Below are 16,301 nucleotides of genomic sequence, written 5' to 3' on the forward strand. Positions count from 1 at the left end.
TAGCATTTTAAGGTCTGAGAGGTGTGACTTATTGACACTGTATCTTTTCTGATTAAAAACAAATGATATACACAAACAGGATTTAAACAAAGTTTCCCTGAGATGCTTGTAGCCTGCATGAGCCCCTCTTTGCCCAGGATTTGAAGAGGTCTTTCCCACACTGATTTACCTACCAGCTGTGTAATTCAGCAAAGGCAGCTTTGATTTTCTTCACTGAATTATCCACTTCCTCTTTGATCATCATGCGGTATCTAGTTAAAGAAACAGTGCAACGTTGCAAATCTTTCACAGACTTTTCAATGTTTGGACCTAAAAAAAACAAACAAACAAAAATTGTATAAAAGTGAACAACCCGATTGTTGTCTAATCTGGTGGGAGAAAAAAATTCCAAAGTGCTTCTTGTAATGAATGGCTATAGTGAAATTCTGGTCCTACTTAATGTATTGAAAGTTTTCCCACTGACTTAATAAGGCCTCAATTTCACCATTAACATTTCTATAGTGCTTCCACTTCTGAAAACATTAGACAAAATTCACCCCATTCCAGCCCCTGGATCAAAGCTAGGACAAACACTAGTTTTAGACACTGACAACACATTCTTAAATTCCAAAATGACACTTTCTTTGTGAAGAAGCACTTCAGACAGAATAGGTATACTCCTGCCCACGTTAGTTACACTGAGCCTGATTCTGCCCTCACACATACTGGAGTAGTTTCATTAACTTCAGCGAAATTACCCTTGATTATAGGAGATCAGAATCAGATCCACTAAACCTATGAACCCCTCAGAATGATGAGGAGAGTGAAAAAAACCCACACAGTGGTCTTCTGTAAAGAGCAATATTCCCTGGTATCCCATTCCCAATACATTGCCTCTCCTCCTCATGTTAGCTCTTGATGCAGTCCTCCTATGATGCACTGCAAATCTGATCACCTCCCTGAACAACAACTGATGAATTGTAATAGGAAAAGAAATCTGTTCTACCTTTTTTCTTGATTGAATCATCTGGCTTTGTTTCAAGATGGGCTGCAGGGACGGATGCTTTAACTGTGGATGTTTTTGACTTTGGCCTGCCTACATTACTCAGAGGTTGAACTGATGACTGAAAAGTATCTCGCTGTTCTGTTCCACTTACAGACTTTAGGTTTAAATCTTCAGATATTCTCTTGTGCTCCAGGTTTTTGTCTGAAAGAGAATATCAAATAGTGAGTAGGGAGTTACTCTGATTCATTGTTATTGGATCAGAATGTTTCTACATTGGTAAAATGAAGTTTCTGTTTCAGCAGTGTGCATTCTACAGAAAACCTGAAAAACTGACAGAACAGAATTACAATGGCTTTGTGATTAAAAACCAATTTGAGCAGATTTTTGTGTTTCACCAGTCAAAAAATGATAAAGAGATTTGACTTTTCTATGCTGAAATGGTACAAATATCTTACTCCATAAGCTATGTACTTCATTCATTTTAATCTTTTGTCAAATGTCGTAGGCCTGAACTAGACAGGGGTAAGACTGCATAAGTCTGGAGTAGCATGGGGAGAAACAGGCTCCAAAATATTTGAAGTATGAATGTGTGGTGTGTAGAATGTTGTGATCATTTTATTTGTTTATAGAGGATTAGAAGGTATATCGGAGAAGATAAAGAATTAAACATACACAAAAATAGCCAAGTTAGAAAAATTTGTAGGGGTCTGTGGAAACAAGAAATATCAGACCGTCAGAGTCCTAATTATGCAGAATGTAAATGCAAATTTTCACCTTTTCCATTCAGATGTGGTAGTCTGTACACAGAAGTAGGAGCCAAGAACTCAGCGCTTACATGACTACCTTTCACCTTCTGCAAGTCTTAATAGGTAGTTAAGGCAACCAGTCTAGCAGCTAAAACCGCAGACAGGGAGTCAGCACTCCTGGATTCTATTCCCATATCTGTCCCAACTTGTTTTGTGATATTGGGCACATTGTTTGTAAAGGGCTTTGATATTCTTTATTTAAGTGCAAAATTACTATTATTGAACTTAATTAACTGTTTTGGACATTCATGAAGAAAAATGACAAATGAAAATAGCCTTTCCTCTTAAACAAACCCACTTTGACAAGTGGTTATACTTTAAAAATAGTTTCTACCATTTACATATTTCATCTGTTATTTAAGCTGGCATCTTGTTTGAAATGTCAAATGTTCTACAGTAGGACATCAGAGTTACGAACACCAGAGCTACGAACTGACCAGTCAACCACACACATCAGTTGGACCCGGAAGTACGGAATCAGACAGCAGAAGAGACAAAATAAAAAAAAGCAAATACAGTACAGTACACTTCTGTGTTAAACATAAACTACTAACAAAAATAAAGGGAAAGCAGTATTTTTCTTCTGCATAGCAAAGTTTCAAAGCTATATTAAGTCAATGTTCAGCTGTAAACTTTTGAAAGAACAACCATAATATTTTGTTCAGAGTTATGAACATTTCAGAATTATGAACAGTCTCCATTCCTGAGCTGTTCGTAACTCTGAGGTTCTACTGTACTTTGAAGCCCAGTAGTAAGATATCGACATAGCCTGGCAAACAACATCTAAACATGTTGCAACAAGACCTTCAAGTTCAATTGAGGAAATTCAGCAAAATTAAAGTAGTTTGGGGAAGTCCGCATCAAATCCCTGCAGAACCGTGTCAGCTCAGCAACACTTACAACAACGATTAGGGATCTGTGACTCTAACAAACATCTAAATGAAAAATCAATGACTTGTGTAATAAGAGCTAACAGTAAATTTTTGTGGCATTTTGTATTTCATGAGGGCTTGGAACACTAATACTCTAGTCTAAGATGTGATCTCTGGTGTATTGATGGTTAAGCGTTTATCAGACCTGCTAGTAATGGAACGCTCACAGAAACTCACTCTGAGTCTCCAGCTGCGCCACGGACCATGGAATGTGTGTTTTATCTTTTTATAACACCTTGACATTCAAAACCTTTAAAAAAATTGCCTTGACAGAATCGTTTGCTGAGGAAAAGCTCTCTTGAGGTGTAAACAGGTAGTTTGGGGAAGTTAGCACAATTGCCCTACATGAAAAACAACTGAGAAAAGTGGGACTCAAAATGGCATATGTGTATCCAGTTTCACAAAATCTAGTCCAGCCCTCTGTGCCAAGCCAGGCCCAGGCCAGTTTCAGCTAAGTCCAAAACCCACAATCATGTGGCAATATGGCGCTTTAAATTTTTCAGCCTGATTTACGTTTAGTATTAAATTATAGTGCCTAAGAGGTTACATGAGCTGATATTTAGCTAATTTTTAGGACATTCTTTTAAATGGTGGCTGTTTCAGAGTAACTGTTAACACCTTTGCCCTTGGAAACAATGCCATAGGATCTTTAATTATGTGTGATCCAGAACTGGGTTTAGATCTCACAGGAAAGATGGCACCTGCAGCAGCATAGTGCCCCTAGTACCATGCTGGGTTTTATCTGACAGTTTATCTTCTAAGTACTGTCATGACATGACCATACTTAAACTGTGAGTTTTTACAAGATCATAGGAAAAGGTGGTATGGCTGCAGAAAGATATCACTGAAAGCATCATGTTAGAGAAAGATCATTCATTAAATGGACACATTCAACAAGGCACAATTAGTGTTCATTGGGCTAAGCCTTTTCTAAAAAGAGAAATAACAGTTGCTTAATGTACAGTACCAGTTATAACTGTCCCCAGGTAGTGTCTCAACTGCAATGGGATTCCTTATCCCCGCTCTGGTAAATGGTTGAATCAGAAGTTTTTGAAATACACAAGGCCAAATTGTGGCTGGATGTAAATGGAGAAAGGGCCATCTAGCATTGTGGTGCTTGAACACAGCAGATGAAAACTACTGGAAAGTAGCCACCAAATATGTTTGAGGGAGACACTGCTGTTTGACAGGGCAGTCCCAAAGGTCTCAGAGCAGCAGGAATGGAGCAATGATAAATAACGATTTGACAGCAGACACTTAAGGGGCCAGATCCCGGGCCTCGCAAAAGTCACTATGTGCTGCCAGAGTGACACAAAGTGACCTTAGAGCTGCCCTGGTATGAGGGAATCCTGTGTAAAGCTGACAACAGACCTTCCTGAGCCACCTGCTACAAGGTGTGTGTCAGGGCTGGCAGGGGACAGGCAGATGGCAATTCAGGGTAGGGAGCACATTTGATGGAAGCCGTAAGGCAAGGGTTCTCAAATTGGGGGTCAGGACCTCTCAGGGGGTCACAAGGTTATTATATGAGGGGTCACGAGCTGTCAGCCTTCACCCCAAACCCTGCTTTGCCTCCAGCATTTATAATGGTGTAAAATATATTTAAAAGTGTTTTTAATTTATAAGGGGAGGGGGTCGCACTCAGAGGCTTACTATGTGAAAGGGGTCACCAATACAAAAGTTTGAGAACCACCGTCGTAAGGCATTCCTGGTTGACAGAAAGGTCTCCAGGGGACCATGTGGCTCAACCAGCAGCAGGCCAGTGGCTACTCTAACTTGCTTTGGGGATTGGTTGGGAGCCTGACTGTGCCCATGATTAAAGGAATCATAACAGTAACTGAGAACTACTTCTGCCTCCCCCCACATCAGCTGCCTCAAGCAGGTACTTGGGACAGCTGAGAACTTCTGAGCCTGAGATGTACACTCCAGGAGTAATGCTGTGAAGCAGCCAATGGCGAGGACATATCCAGACCCTCAATGACCAGCTACAGAAGCTGATCCAGTCTCAGTCCCTCAATTCCTCCAGCAGGTCAATGAGGGCCAGGACACATCCTCCCCATTAGTCAGTGCTGATTATATAAAGCATGTGAAACTTAAACATTAAGACAATACAAAGTAATGGGAGAGTGCTGCGGGTTTATGTGGTGTTTAGTGGCCAGCCAGGTAAGAAACAAGTAAGCTGGACTTCACTCTAAACCTTCTCTTAGCTTTATAATCTGCAGACTGTTATATCACAACTCTCAATTAAAAAAAAAGTTTCTTAAAGAAACAACGAAAAAAAGGTACTTCAACTAAAGAGCAATGGACTGTGTCCAGCAGTAACAGCATTACCACTAGGTGAGCAAAGACAGTGGTCAACGGGTTACCTTCCACCACAACAGGTAGGATAGTAGAATGTGGTGTGAGGGGAGACAACCAGCTTTGCTGCATTCTCCCTTCTGGTCCCAGAAACCCCTCTGTGTGTTGAGGATTTCATGGCTCAGGAAGCTAAGTCAGGGAAGGGGAGGCAGGGGAGCTAATGCTGCTGCCTCACCCACCTAATGCTGAGGGGAGCCTAAAGAGCTGTAAGGAGACATATGAGCCTGGAGCAGAAGCCAATGTCCTCATTAGATCATGAGCATCTGATGGTTGCGAAAGGGAATCCCCTTCCATTTCCACAAGCCCTGCCTAGACCCATGCCTCTGACAGGATGATTCAGAGGAAACTCCATGATTACGAACAGGGAGTGTATCCTAGTCCCTATGTCAGAAAACCTACATAGGCACACTGGCCTCTGGCCTAAAACTGTGGTCCACAAAGTCACACCAGGCTTGTCATTGCCTAAGTTCATTTCATTCAAACGATAATTTTCAGGCTTGAACAGCTGGAAATACATTTAAAATGCCCCCTCACCTGAAATTGACCCTGGACCCAGTATCTAGGAAACCAAATAAATGTACTGCTCAGAACTGAGAGCATTAATAAATGATGGAAAAGTATCACATAAACACTGGAAAACACAGAAGCAAGTGAAAAAAAAAAGGACAAACAAAACAAAGGAGATTACAATGCAAAGGGAAGCATCTTGGTTTAGATGTTAGAAATGCTAGACTTAATTTCAAACTGTTTTCCAGCTCTTCAATGCATGTCATGTATCTTGATCAGAAGCCACAAGAGTATGGCAGCTGACCTCTAAGGGATCCTACTCAACATTTTGATGTGTACCATTCCTTTAATTTCTATACGTGTTTAGCAATATGTATATATATTGCTTCTTTGACCGAAACAAGGCTGCTACTGCGCTTTTCTATAGAATCAACATATTTCCTCATGCTCAAGTTGAAAGTGAACTAAAGGAGAAACTCTTTCCACCACATTTCAGAATGTTGCCAGGAAGATATTTTCCTAAATTTGAATGTTTCGGTAGTATAGTAGAATTAAGCAAGTATCTGCTTCTGCTGCAGAAAATTTGCAATTATACTTTTGTTTATTAAATAATTAATACTATTTGGATATGGTTAATACTTTCGTTTATATTAACGTAAAATTATAGTAGAATTGTGAAATCAATGTCATTAATTGCAATTGCCAGACAGAAGGATCCTTAAATCTTTTTACATGTTTTTATTTTATACATATAAAATTTTTGTTTGCATCAACTGAAAGAGATGGAAAACACACCTAACCCCCTGGCCACACACACAACGTCCCAAATAATATAGGCACTCTCCTCAAAGAATAGAGGTACCTTGCACTCACATCCACCATTTTTTTTGAAAATTTCATGGAAACTTAAGTCCCACTTAGGCATGTGTATCTGTATTCATGCACCTCGCCAACTTTGAAAATTCCAGCCTTGATGGCACCTCCAAGACAGTTACTGAGGCAGCTTGATGTATTTGTAGCCATTACCAGATATTACAGAGAAAATAATACTACATGAATATTTATAGACTTCAAAATAAATGATCATTATACTCTGATATGGAAATTTGGAACTTCGTCGACACAACACATTTCTAGCTATAGGAATTGAGAGCCTTTGCTGAAACATAAGAACATTGCTGCACCTCACCCATGCGTCTCTTTTTCAAGACAGAGTTCCTTGCTCAGCTATTCTGTTTTGCTGGAATTTGTATCTCGTTGGCCAGAGGTTGGCACCGACACCAAAGTCGTCTATAAGTAGCACAGAATCAGTTTCAGGACAGCTATATATTTGGCATAAATCTTTAAAGTTTGGTTGGAGTAGCATGTTTGTAATCATGAACAAAGTGACTTCAAGGTAAGCGCCTCTAATGCAATGCAACTTTTTATGTATTGCTTAAGATTTAGCAAGAACAACAACAACAGTGGCATTGATCTAGGCCCTTCGGAAGTTTTGAAATGCTAGGAGTTGAAAAACATATCAGCAAGAAGTACAATTAAAAATAAACATGAACTTTATGGATGGATACTTGAAGGCAAAGGCATGTAGGCTTTCATTGAGTATCCTCCCAAAAAGGCCGAGGTTTGTTTTCACTGATGTTGCAAAAAAACAAACAAACCTCATTTCAAAAGAGCCCCACAGTGGGAGACTGCAACTCTCATCACTGCCTCCAGGAGTTCCAGAGACACCATGCAAATCCTGGTTGAACAGCATGTAATCAGAGAAGCTGCCAGATTGAATCTCCCAGCAATAGGGCCAGAGGATGGTCCCAGGGAAGTCATTGGGAGTTTTGCAGCTATTCAGCTAGATAGGGACTACAGTATGTAAATAAAAGCAGAAGGGGCTGTGACTAAGCAATAAGGGAATCATGTGACAGTCCATTAAAGCCAGAGTCACTTTGGGCTGTTTTGTGGGGCCTTGTCATTGCTGTCTCTCTCAGACACTCAACTGCCTATACTGCTTGGTGATGGGGCACGTTCAACTAGTCTAATTAGACTTTAGTCCTTTTTTCTCTTGAGATAAGGACATTTAGATCTTGATCTTGAAAAGAGAATTGTTCCCATGTGGGGTCCTCCTGCTTGGTTTTCCTTGTAAGACTAGGGGCTATTTTGCCCAAACACAGCTGTCTGCTTGATTTTTTAAAATTAAATTTAACATTACTTCAGTAAAGGTGCCAAGTTCTTTGTGCATGTTGGCTTGGCCCAGCCCTGGCTATAAACGTGCCTTCTGCAGAGCACACTGACCTGTGATTTCTGGATGTGCTTGCACCTCCTCCTCGAATCCACAGCTTTTGTTCTCATGAGAAACGACTTCTGATTTCTCATTGGCCGAGTCACTGGAAGAGTTATCCTTGCCACATCCATTCAGATGGCAGCTATATATCTCTTGGGGCTCTAGGGAAACCTTTTCAGTTCTATCATTCTTCTCTTTCATATCTTTATTGCCTTGATGCTGTTTAGATTTACTTCTTTTTCTTTTATTATTCTAAATTGAGAAATATTTCAAGGACAGAAACATTACTCAGCATTGATCAAACTAACTCAAAATATGAGCAATAAATTGTTCATTCTCTTCAGTTCTGAAAAAAGCCTCACAAGCTGTAATCACTGTAATGATATTTACAGACCAGGATGTACTGTGATATGCTTTATCTGTTCAACTGAATATATACATTGTTTGAAACAAAAATAAAATAAAATATGAGCAGAAGTTAGAGTCCTACACCACATTTATTCTTTCACTGCCTGGAATATTTGCATTTTTAAACCATGATAGCATCATAGTACAAGAAGCTTCTTTTCAAGTACCTGCTTTGAATTGTGCTGCTTCCACAAAAGTTTGCAATCACACTGGCTGAGCAGTTCATTATTGTCAAAAGCAAAAGTACTGACCTCGTAATGCGACTAATTCCTTGCGGAGCGTGTTTAGAGAGTATGTACACAATGGAATTCTGTTGTTTGTTTTAAATAAACAAAACCACTAGGATTCATTCTGGAAGGTGCGCACTAGAGCGGGGGTTCTCAAACTGGGGGTCAGGAACCCTCAGGGGGTTGTGAGGTTATGGGGGGGGGGTCACGAGCTATCAGCCTCCACCCCAAACCCTGCTTTGCCTCCAGCATTTATAATGGTGTTAAATATATTAAAACGTGTTTTTAATTTATAAGGGAGGTTGCACTCAGAGATTTGCTGTGTGAAAGGGGTCACCAGTGCAAAAGTTTGAGACTCCATGGCCGCAGGTAGTCCGTGAGGTAACCCTTAGAGAACCAATCTGATGGTGAGGGTCAGTCCTAGACATCTGGGGCATGATCTACATGATCCTGACTTGGTAATTATACTTATACATTGCCCCAACACAGATTATTCATACTCCTGGCAGCCATAGCCTACCTTGGGTGGTTATTGGAGATTCTGCAAGGGGCTGCTGCTGGCTGGAATATAGGTATATATTAAAGCTTCTTGTGCAGTCTAGGTGTACTATTTTGGCGAGCCATTCTGTGTATTTCTAGAGTTTGGTTCCCATGTGTATACCCTACTGACCTAGAAACCCTACCTGAGCAGCAATCTAGAGAGATAACAGAGGTGAATTAGAAAATAAGGTGCACATTTACTTTGAAGCCTTTTGAATACAGATGTGGATCAAATCATTTATCATGTTAACAAATTAGCACAAGATTTGGCAACAACGATTGCTGCTACACTCTACTACAGAACGCTGATAAATGGTATTAATGTTTTAACTCTCAAGAGTGAGTCCTTACCTTCTTTTTCCCTGTCATATTCCATTCTTTTAGTACCTGAGCTGCACTGCCTAAAGTAGGAAAAGATAAAAATACTTCAACAAAAAAGTTTGGCTGTGATAAAAAACAATGGTGTTCAGAAATGATTCCCGGGCTCCCTAGGTAGGTGATGTTTCTTATGTTCCCATTCGTTTTTGCAAGTGTTTCACATGTTGGAGAAATAATCTGCTGTATTTAACTTTTTATGTTCCTCAATGTCATATTTATTTGATTTACAGTTCATGCATAGTTTTATTATTTGCATCTACCTGTCTCGCTATCATAAGATTGGAAAAATTTTCTTAGAAATTCTCTAAATTAGACAAATTCATGGTAGGAAAACAGTGACACAAACTTGTATATGGTGAGTATCTCTACATAATATATCTATAATCTTCTGGTTTGAAATCTCTTATGCTTCACATTAGACTATAGCATGCAGGCTGCTTAGCATATGTGCTCTTTGTGGCCCTGAATCAGCAAAGCACCTGCTTAAGTCCCATTGAAACCATATGCTTAAGTGCTTTGCTCATGTGTTTTAAATTAAGGATGCATTGCGGCCAAAGGTAGCCTAGTTCATTTCTAACAGTACTTGCCTCTCTAAGACAGCCTAGGTGGTACACTGGTGGAGGATTATTTAAAAAGAAAAATATTTAAAAACTTAACATTTTACTCCAATATCTCCTGTAAAATATCTGTCATATTCAGATGATATGATGGTGAAATAAAAAGGCTTTATTGGCACTCTTTTAGGATGATCTGCCTAATTCACTCATCAAGAACATGGTCATCCAAACATATGCCAATGAACTTTTTATAACACACCACATAATTATGTGCTTTCTATGTATCTTCTGGACAACCCTTTAAAAATAAATAAATCTATAGATGGAAAAGGCCTTTCAGTTCATCTAACACATATCCCTGTAGATGTAGGATTGTTCCTTAATGTATACAGACTAGTACTGGGCACAATCTCATTTTACATGACTCAAGTAATGTCATACTCATTAAATTAATCCATCATGTCTGTGGTAAATTGTATGACTGGGTAAAAATAAGTGTCATTAGGAATTAACAACATTTATTTGCTTTATTTCTTTGGATTTCTAAAATGACAAGGAGGCACTTACTCAGCACTCATGCCTCTGACAATTATTTAAAACATTATAGGTCCACATAAATAAAATAAACAGCAACATCTCACTGTATAACATTGAATAACCATGAAGCACAAAAATAAAATAAATTCCCCACTTTCCCCAGGCCATACGTCAACTAGGAAAAATTGTTGTAGCTAGTTAAAATAAAATAAAAAAATGTTATAATTCGATTTAATTCATTCACCCAGATCCATGTTGGGGCAGATATAGACTCTGATTTCCTGTACCCGCTAAATGTATCAAAATCCAACTGTTGTCTATGGCAGTGATAAATGGAGAGTAGGATGCCTGTATCAAGATGCACCGTATGGATCTGATGGAAGAATTTTGATGCATGTGTATATAGTTTTTGTGTTTACATTTGCTTTCTGTATCTTGGTATATAATTTCTGGCCCAGGCTGACTGATGCTTCTTGGACCATATATTTTAGACAGTTATTCTAAAACAGAAATATATATCTATATCCCTACATCTATAAATATCTCCTTTTTAAACAACATGTATATAAAGTGAGTAATACAGTGGGATACTCATAATGTCTCTATGGGCTATACTGTACTGAAATCAGGCTACATAGACAACCCAGCTGCTGCTGTTTGTTTTTGAATATGCCTAGGCCTTTTGAAACCAGTAAACACACAGCAACTCTTAAAGCAGTCCTAACACCCTGAGATTTGACAAGATTTCCTAATGGTGTGCCAAGCATAGTAAAAATAGTTTTTTTACAAATCAAAGGATTTAAATGAGAACTCAAATATATTAGTGTTACATAAGGAGTGTTATTTAAATACAAATGTCTTCATTTATCATTAGAGATGGGATCAAGCTGTAAAATTTTGCTCCAGATTTAGAATGCTCCAACGTTTCACTGGAGACTTGGTTCAGCCCATTATAAAGGTAAAGGCAATTTGCAAAATTCAAATCTATGTTTAAATTTCAATACACACACACACACACACAGACACAGACACACACATACACACACACACACAAAGTTCAGGGGATCTTGGCATTTGCTTTAGAACCATCCTTGCTTTTTATCATTGGTAGCCTTCTTCTGATATATTCACTTTTATGTTTTCATTCATTTTATATTTAGAGACACTGTAGCTTTTCAAGCCACACATTTTATCTTCTTTATTGGTCAATGTTTAGAAGCAATCTCTGAAAGGCTGAAATAGGATATGAAAAACAGAATTATTTCTACGTATTGCAGTAACACCAAAGGATCCTATCAGCGCCAGGGCCCAACTGTACAAACACACATTAAGAGAATGTTCCTTCCCCAAAGATATTATTGCAAATCTATCCATCTTATTTATTTATATGCCCCCCACTACCATAGTATCTGAGTACCTCACAATCTTTTATGTATTTATCCTTACACCACCACTGTGAGGTAGGGAAATGTTACTATCCCCATTTCACAGATGGGGAACTGAGGCCCAGAGATACTAATCGACTTGAACATCATCATACAGGAAGTCTGTGGCGGAGTGTGGAATTAATCGTGGGGTTCCTGAGTCACAAGTTAGTGCCCTAACCACTGGACCATCTTTTCTCTCTAATTTAAGACAAGGTGAGACAAATGAATGTAGCAAACAAGAGAGGCAAGGAGGGGAAGGAGAATGCGTGTAATACATATGGACTGTATGTGCCTAAATTAATCATTCAAATTTTTTAAAAAATATAAATAAGTAAATAATTACCAGCGATCCTCACTGGCCTTCAGCCCAGCTACTATTGGATGGTAATTTCCTGTAAGTGTCAGGATGGAAGTGGGTTTTGAGGAGAGAGTTAAAGGAGGGGAGGCAAGTGACTGTACAGAATAGATCGAGGAGGGAGTCCCACATATAAAGTCCCTACAGATGCAGGCATTATATCTTTAAGGTGCCACCAAACTCCTTGTTGTTTTTGTAGATACAGGCTAACATGGCTATCCCCTGATACTTGACCACATATAAAGAATGATGTGGCAGAAAATGGAAAGACAGGGAGAAGTAAATAATTAGGCAGTTCAGGCTGGCAACACTGGTGGAGTGAAGGTGAAAATTACTAGGAATTAACAGAAAATGTACAGACAAGCAGTCATGGTTCTTGACATTTCAACAAAATTACAGCCCACATTTCAGGCAACCAGAAAGTATTTAGTGTTAATTCCTCATGCTTTAGTGAAATATGTACAGTATACTCACCATCCACAAAAGCTTGAACTGCCTTATCTACATTGTTATCAAATTGCTGCAACACCAGAACTATTTCATTATTGCTTTTGTTAGGAACAATTGATCGAACTGCATTGATCTGGAAAAAAAAAAGATGAAAATATGCAGTTTTAGCATATTCATTTAGATGAAATAAAGTCACTCCGAAAAAAAATTCATATGTATCTGAATTGCTTGCAGTTTTGTAATAGGTTATTTGTACAAAGTAATACTATACATCTTCTGAATCACTGCATGCAACCAATACAAGCAATTGCTTCTAGTGATTAGAACTGGTAGTCAGAACTCCTGGAGCCAAATCCTGCTGTCAGTTACATCTGGTGAAAATCTGGAGTAACTCCATTGATAGAATTTGGTTTCTATTCCTGGACGTACCACTTGGAGGCCTTGTGTACACTACAAATGCTTTGTGGTATAGCTATACCAGTACAGCTGCACCAGTGGAGATCCCTAGTGTAGACATAGCACGTGCCAACAGGTGTCCTTCTCCCAGTGTAGAAACATCACCTTTCTGAATGACGTTAGCTATGCCGACAGAAGCCCTCTTCTGTCGGCATACTTGTATCTACACAAGGGGGTTTGCCTGTATAGCTTTGTTGGCTGAGGGCGTTGTTTTTTCACACTCCTAACGTAGCTATGTCTACAAAACTTTGTAGTACAGAACTAGACTGACACTGTGTGACTTTGAACAAGTCACATAGTTTCTCTGTCCTCTGGTTTACCCATTTATAAAATGGGTTTAAAATATAGACCTACCTTGCATAGGGGCGTGGCAAAGCTCTGTTAATTCACGTTTGTAATGTGCATTGGGATCCTTGTATGGTTGCAAAGTATTCTAATTAATAAAAGAAGTCATACGCTAAAACGAAGAGATATATAAAGCTTGTCCTCTGATTTATCACTCATAATAAATGCAGTCTTGAGAGCAAAGATCCAAAAACTTTTAGTATTAAATATCTTACTATTGGTATTTGAAACAATGACATGGTGGGCCAAATACATCCCTGCTGCACTCTACTGAAGTCAATGGAATCCTCAACCTACGTAAAGTGGTATTGCTCCATTGACTTCAGGACAAATTTACACTAAGGATCTCTTCTATTGGGTTTTGAATACAATATTTCCACTGGAAACCATCTTGATGTTTTACTTTCTTATTCCCACACAACATAGCTGAAAGTAAAAAAAATTATGTCAAACACATTGCATATGTCTCTTGTTTATGCTACTCAAGCTTTATTGGGCATTTAAATATAAAAACTCAGAAAAACAAACGAACATAGGCCACTGGCAGCACTTTCAGAAAGAGAGGGATCAGTTCCAAAAAAATCTGATTGTTCCCAATCAGCTTTCTGAGCTATTTTATTGAGAAATCCTGCATGCATTGATTATTGCCTTATAGCAGTGCAAGCATTATCTGGCACTCATTTCTAGCCTGCTCTCTAAGGGAATGAATCTTAGATCTGTTTACACCTTATTTTTGGATTAGTAACTAAAAGCACATGCTGTTGCATTGGTGTAATTGGTAAAATCATGTCTGTAAAAAAAGCCAAAAATTGAGGTCTTTCTCTGTTTCCATGCACTGTGTTGTCGTGAGCAATGATGCTGTTTATACATGTTCCCCAAGGTTTGTGTACAGAGATGCACCCTTGCTGGAGGCACGGCCACCTCTATTACCGCATGTAGCTTCCCACCTTCTCTGATCAACTGTCACATTCCAACTGCCACAGAACCTTTGGACTTCAACATTCCACTGGGTTCTACCAGGGGCCAGTGATGATTCAAGCTGGTGATATTCTGCCCCCAAAGTGCTCTCAACCATGCCTGTAGTTGTTTCCATCACTGCCCACTGACCCAACAGATATTCTAGGCTTATGAGTGACACACACAGCATGACAACCCCATCTGTTAGTTCTCAGCACTCTGTCACACTCTTCCCTCTACCCAAGAGCATTTTTTCCTCTCACACCCTCCCCTTTTTGTAGGAGGCACTTGACTCTCTACTTTCCTGTTTGTCCCAGGGAAGTCTTGTAGGATCCCCTTTCTGGGTCCTTCCATCCTCGACCCACAAAAATCATAAGGAATGTCCACACAATTTGGTCTCAGTCCACAGATCTTCACGCCATGTACAATGTGTAGGCACATGTGCCTCATTTTCTTCCCCTCTGTCTTGGGGTCAGCCCTGTTGTTGGCCCCTGTCCCCCTCCTTCCCCAAAGCTTCTGGTTCTCCAAGTCCCATGAACTGACCCCTAAGCTCCTCCCCATGCCCTTTCTGAGGTGCAGAATCTCAGGACTCTTGGAGGCTTGGGCTGCTCTTCTCCCCTGAGCCTAGTTCTACCTTTTCCTTTTTCTCACCCTTTCCCCACTGGGGTGGTTCTATTCTCCTCCTGTCTTGTATCGTACCATCTAGGGTGGTCCAAGTCTATCAACTCTTCTTCTGTACTAATGAGTACTATATCAGAAGTCATGTTGTATGTGCCACTTTCCCTCATCTTACTGAGTTATGAAGAGGGTTCAATGCATGGGGTGGGGGGGTGATAGTGATCCCTATAGTGTGGTATTAAAACCTGCTGTTACCCTTCTCTCCGTTGTGTTCCTGAGCCTGCCAAAATAATAGCTGATCATGACCATTCTAAAGAACACAGCCCATGTCATTGCCGAAGCAGCAGCAGCACCACATGCTACACTGGGAACACTGGGTTGCTACTAGAGCAGGAAGACAGCTTGCCTCGGCTCAGCCAGGCCAGACTCTCCCTCCTGGGACCATACACCTGGACTTGGCACATGGCCCCAGCATCCCATCCCCCTCTCAGGGGGACCATATGGGGCAGCAGTCCCCAGCCAACTTCCCAGGAGAGACGAGAGCCAAGCTGGGCTCCCCCACCCACCCTAGACCCAGCATGTGGTGTCAGTAGTCTATCTGCCACACGGGGATAATAGCCTTTTCCTGCTGCCAGCTAATGTAGTTAGTCCTGTAGCTCAAGTGGTAAAGTCTATGCTGAAGCTTCAGGGTACGGTGATCCAGGATGGGCTTTTACAGCTATACATACTGAAAATTGAGTTTCATCTTATTCTTCTTTAAAAAAAAAAACAAGGAAATTACATACAAAAACACTATGTTGCAATAACAATATTCAGGTTGCAAAGTAATGCACTCAAAAGTTAGGAAATGCCAAATTTACAGTTGCCCCATCATCTTAATTTGGTCTCCATGTACGTATGTATTACGCTAGTCTTTAATTACATGATCACTTGCTATTTTCCCCATAGAACCCAGTGTCCCATACACTGCACAGCATGGAAGCACCAGGGTTGCATGGGCAGCCAGAAATCTGGCATTTCCTAACTTTTGAATGCTTGGCTTCACAACCTACATTGTTTTTTTAACAGATTTTGTACATAATAATAATAATGGTTTGGTTACAAATTTCACAATGATCTGCTCAAAGTGATTTAAGAATCCCACTCTCATCTGGGTATGATTTGATTCAGCTACTGCATCACTAATATC

General features: G+C 39.8%; 1 protein-coding gene across 3 annotated transcripts in view; it reads right to left on the bottom strand.

Moving 5' to 3' along the window:
• Nucleotides 1-16,301, bottom strand: part of SPATS2L (spermatogenesis associated serine rich 2 like) — a 134,960-nt gene that overhangs the window by 41,834 nt on the left and 76,825 nt on the right. For all 3 annotated transcript variants that reach the window (XM_054044824.1, XM_054044826.1, XM_054044827.1), the window contains 5 exons: nucleotides 12,761-12,869; nucleotides 9,384-9,433; nucleotides 7,869-8,109; nucleotides 986-1,186; nucleotides 174-309 (listed from right to left, as the gene is read on the bottom strand). In XM_054044824.1, the coding sequence (XP_053900799.1) occupies nucleotides 174-309; nucleotides 986-1,186; nucleotides 7,869-8,109; nucleotides 9,384-9,433; nucleotides 12,761-12,869 (737 nt within the window). The remainder of the gene's footprint in view (nucleotides 1-173; nucleotides 310-985; nucleotides 1,187-7,868; nucleotides 8,110-9,383; nucleotides 9,434-12,760; nucleotides 12,870-16,301) is intronic.

This window comes from Malaclemys terrapin, chromosome 11, assembly GCF_027887155.1.
Source record: "Malaclemys terrapin pileata isolate rMalTer1 chromosome 11, rMalTer1.hap1, whole genome shotgun sequence".
Taxonomy (NCBI): domain Eukaryota; kingdom Metazoa; phylum Chordata; order Testudines; family Emydidae; genus Malaclemys; species Malaclemys terrapin.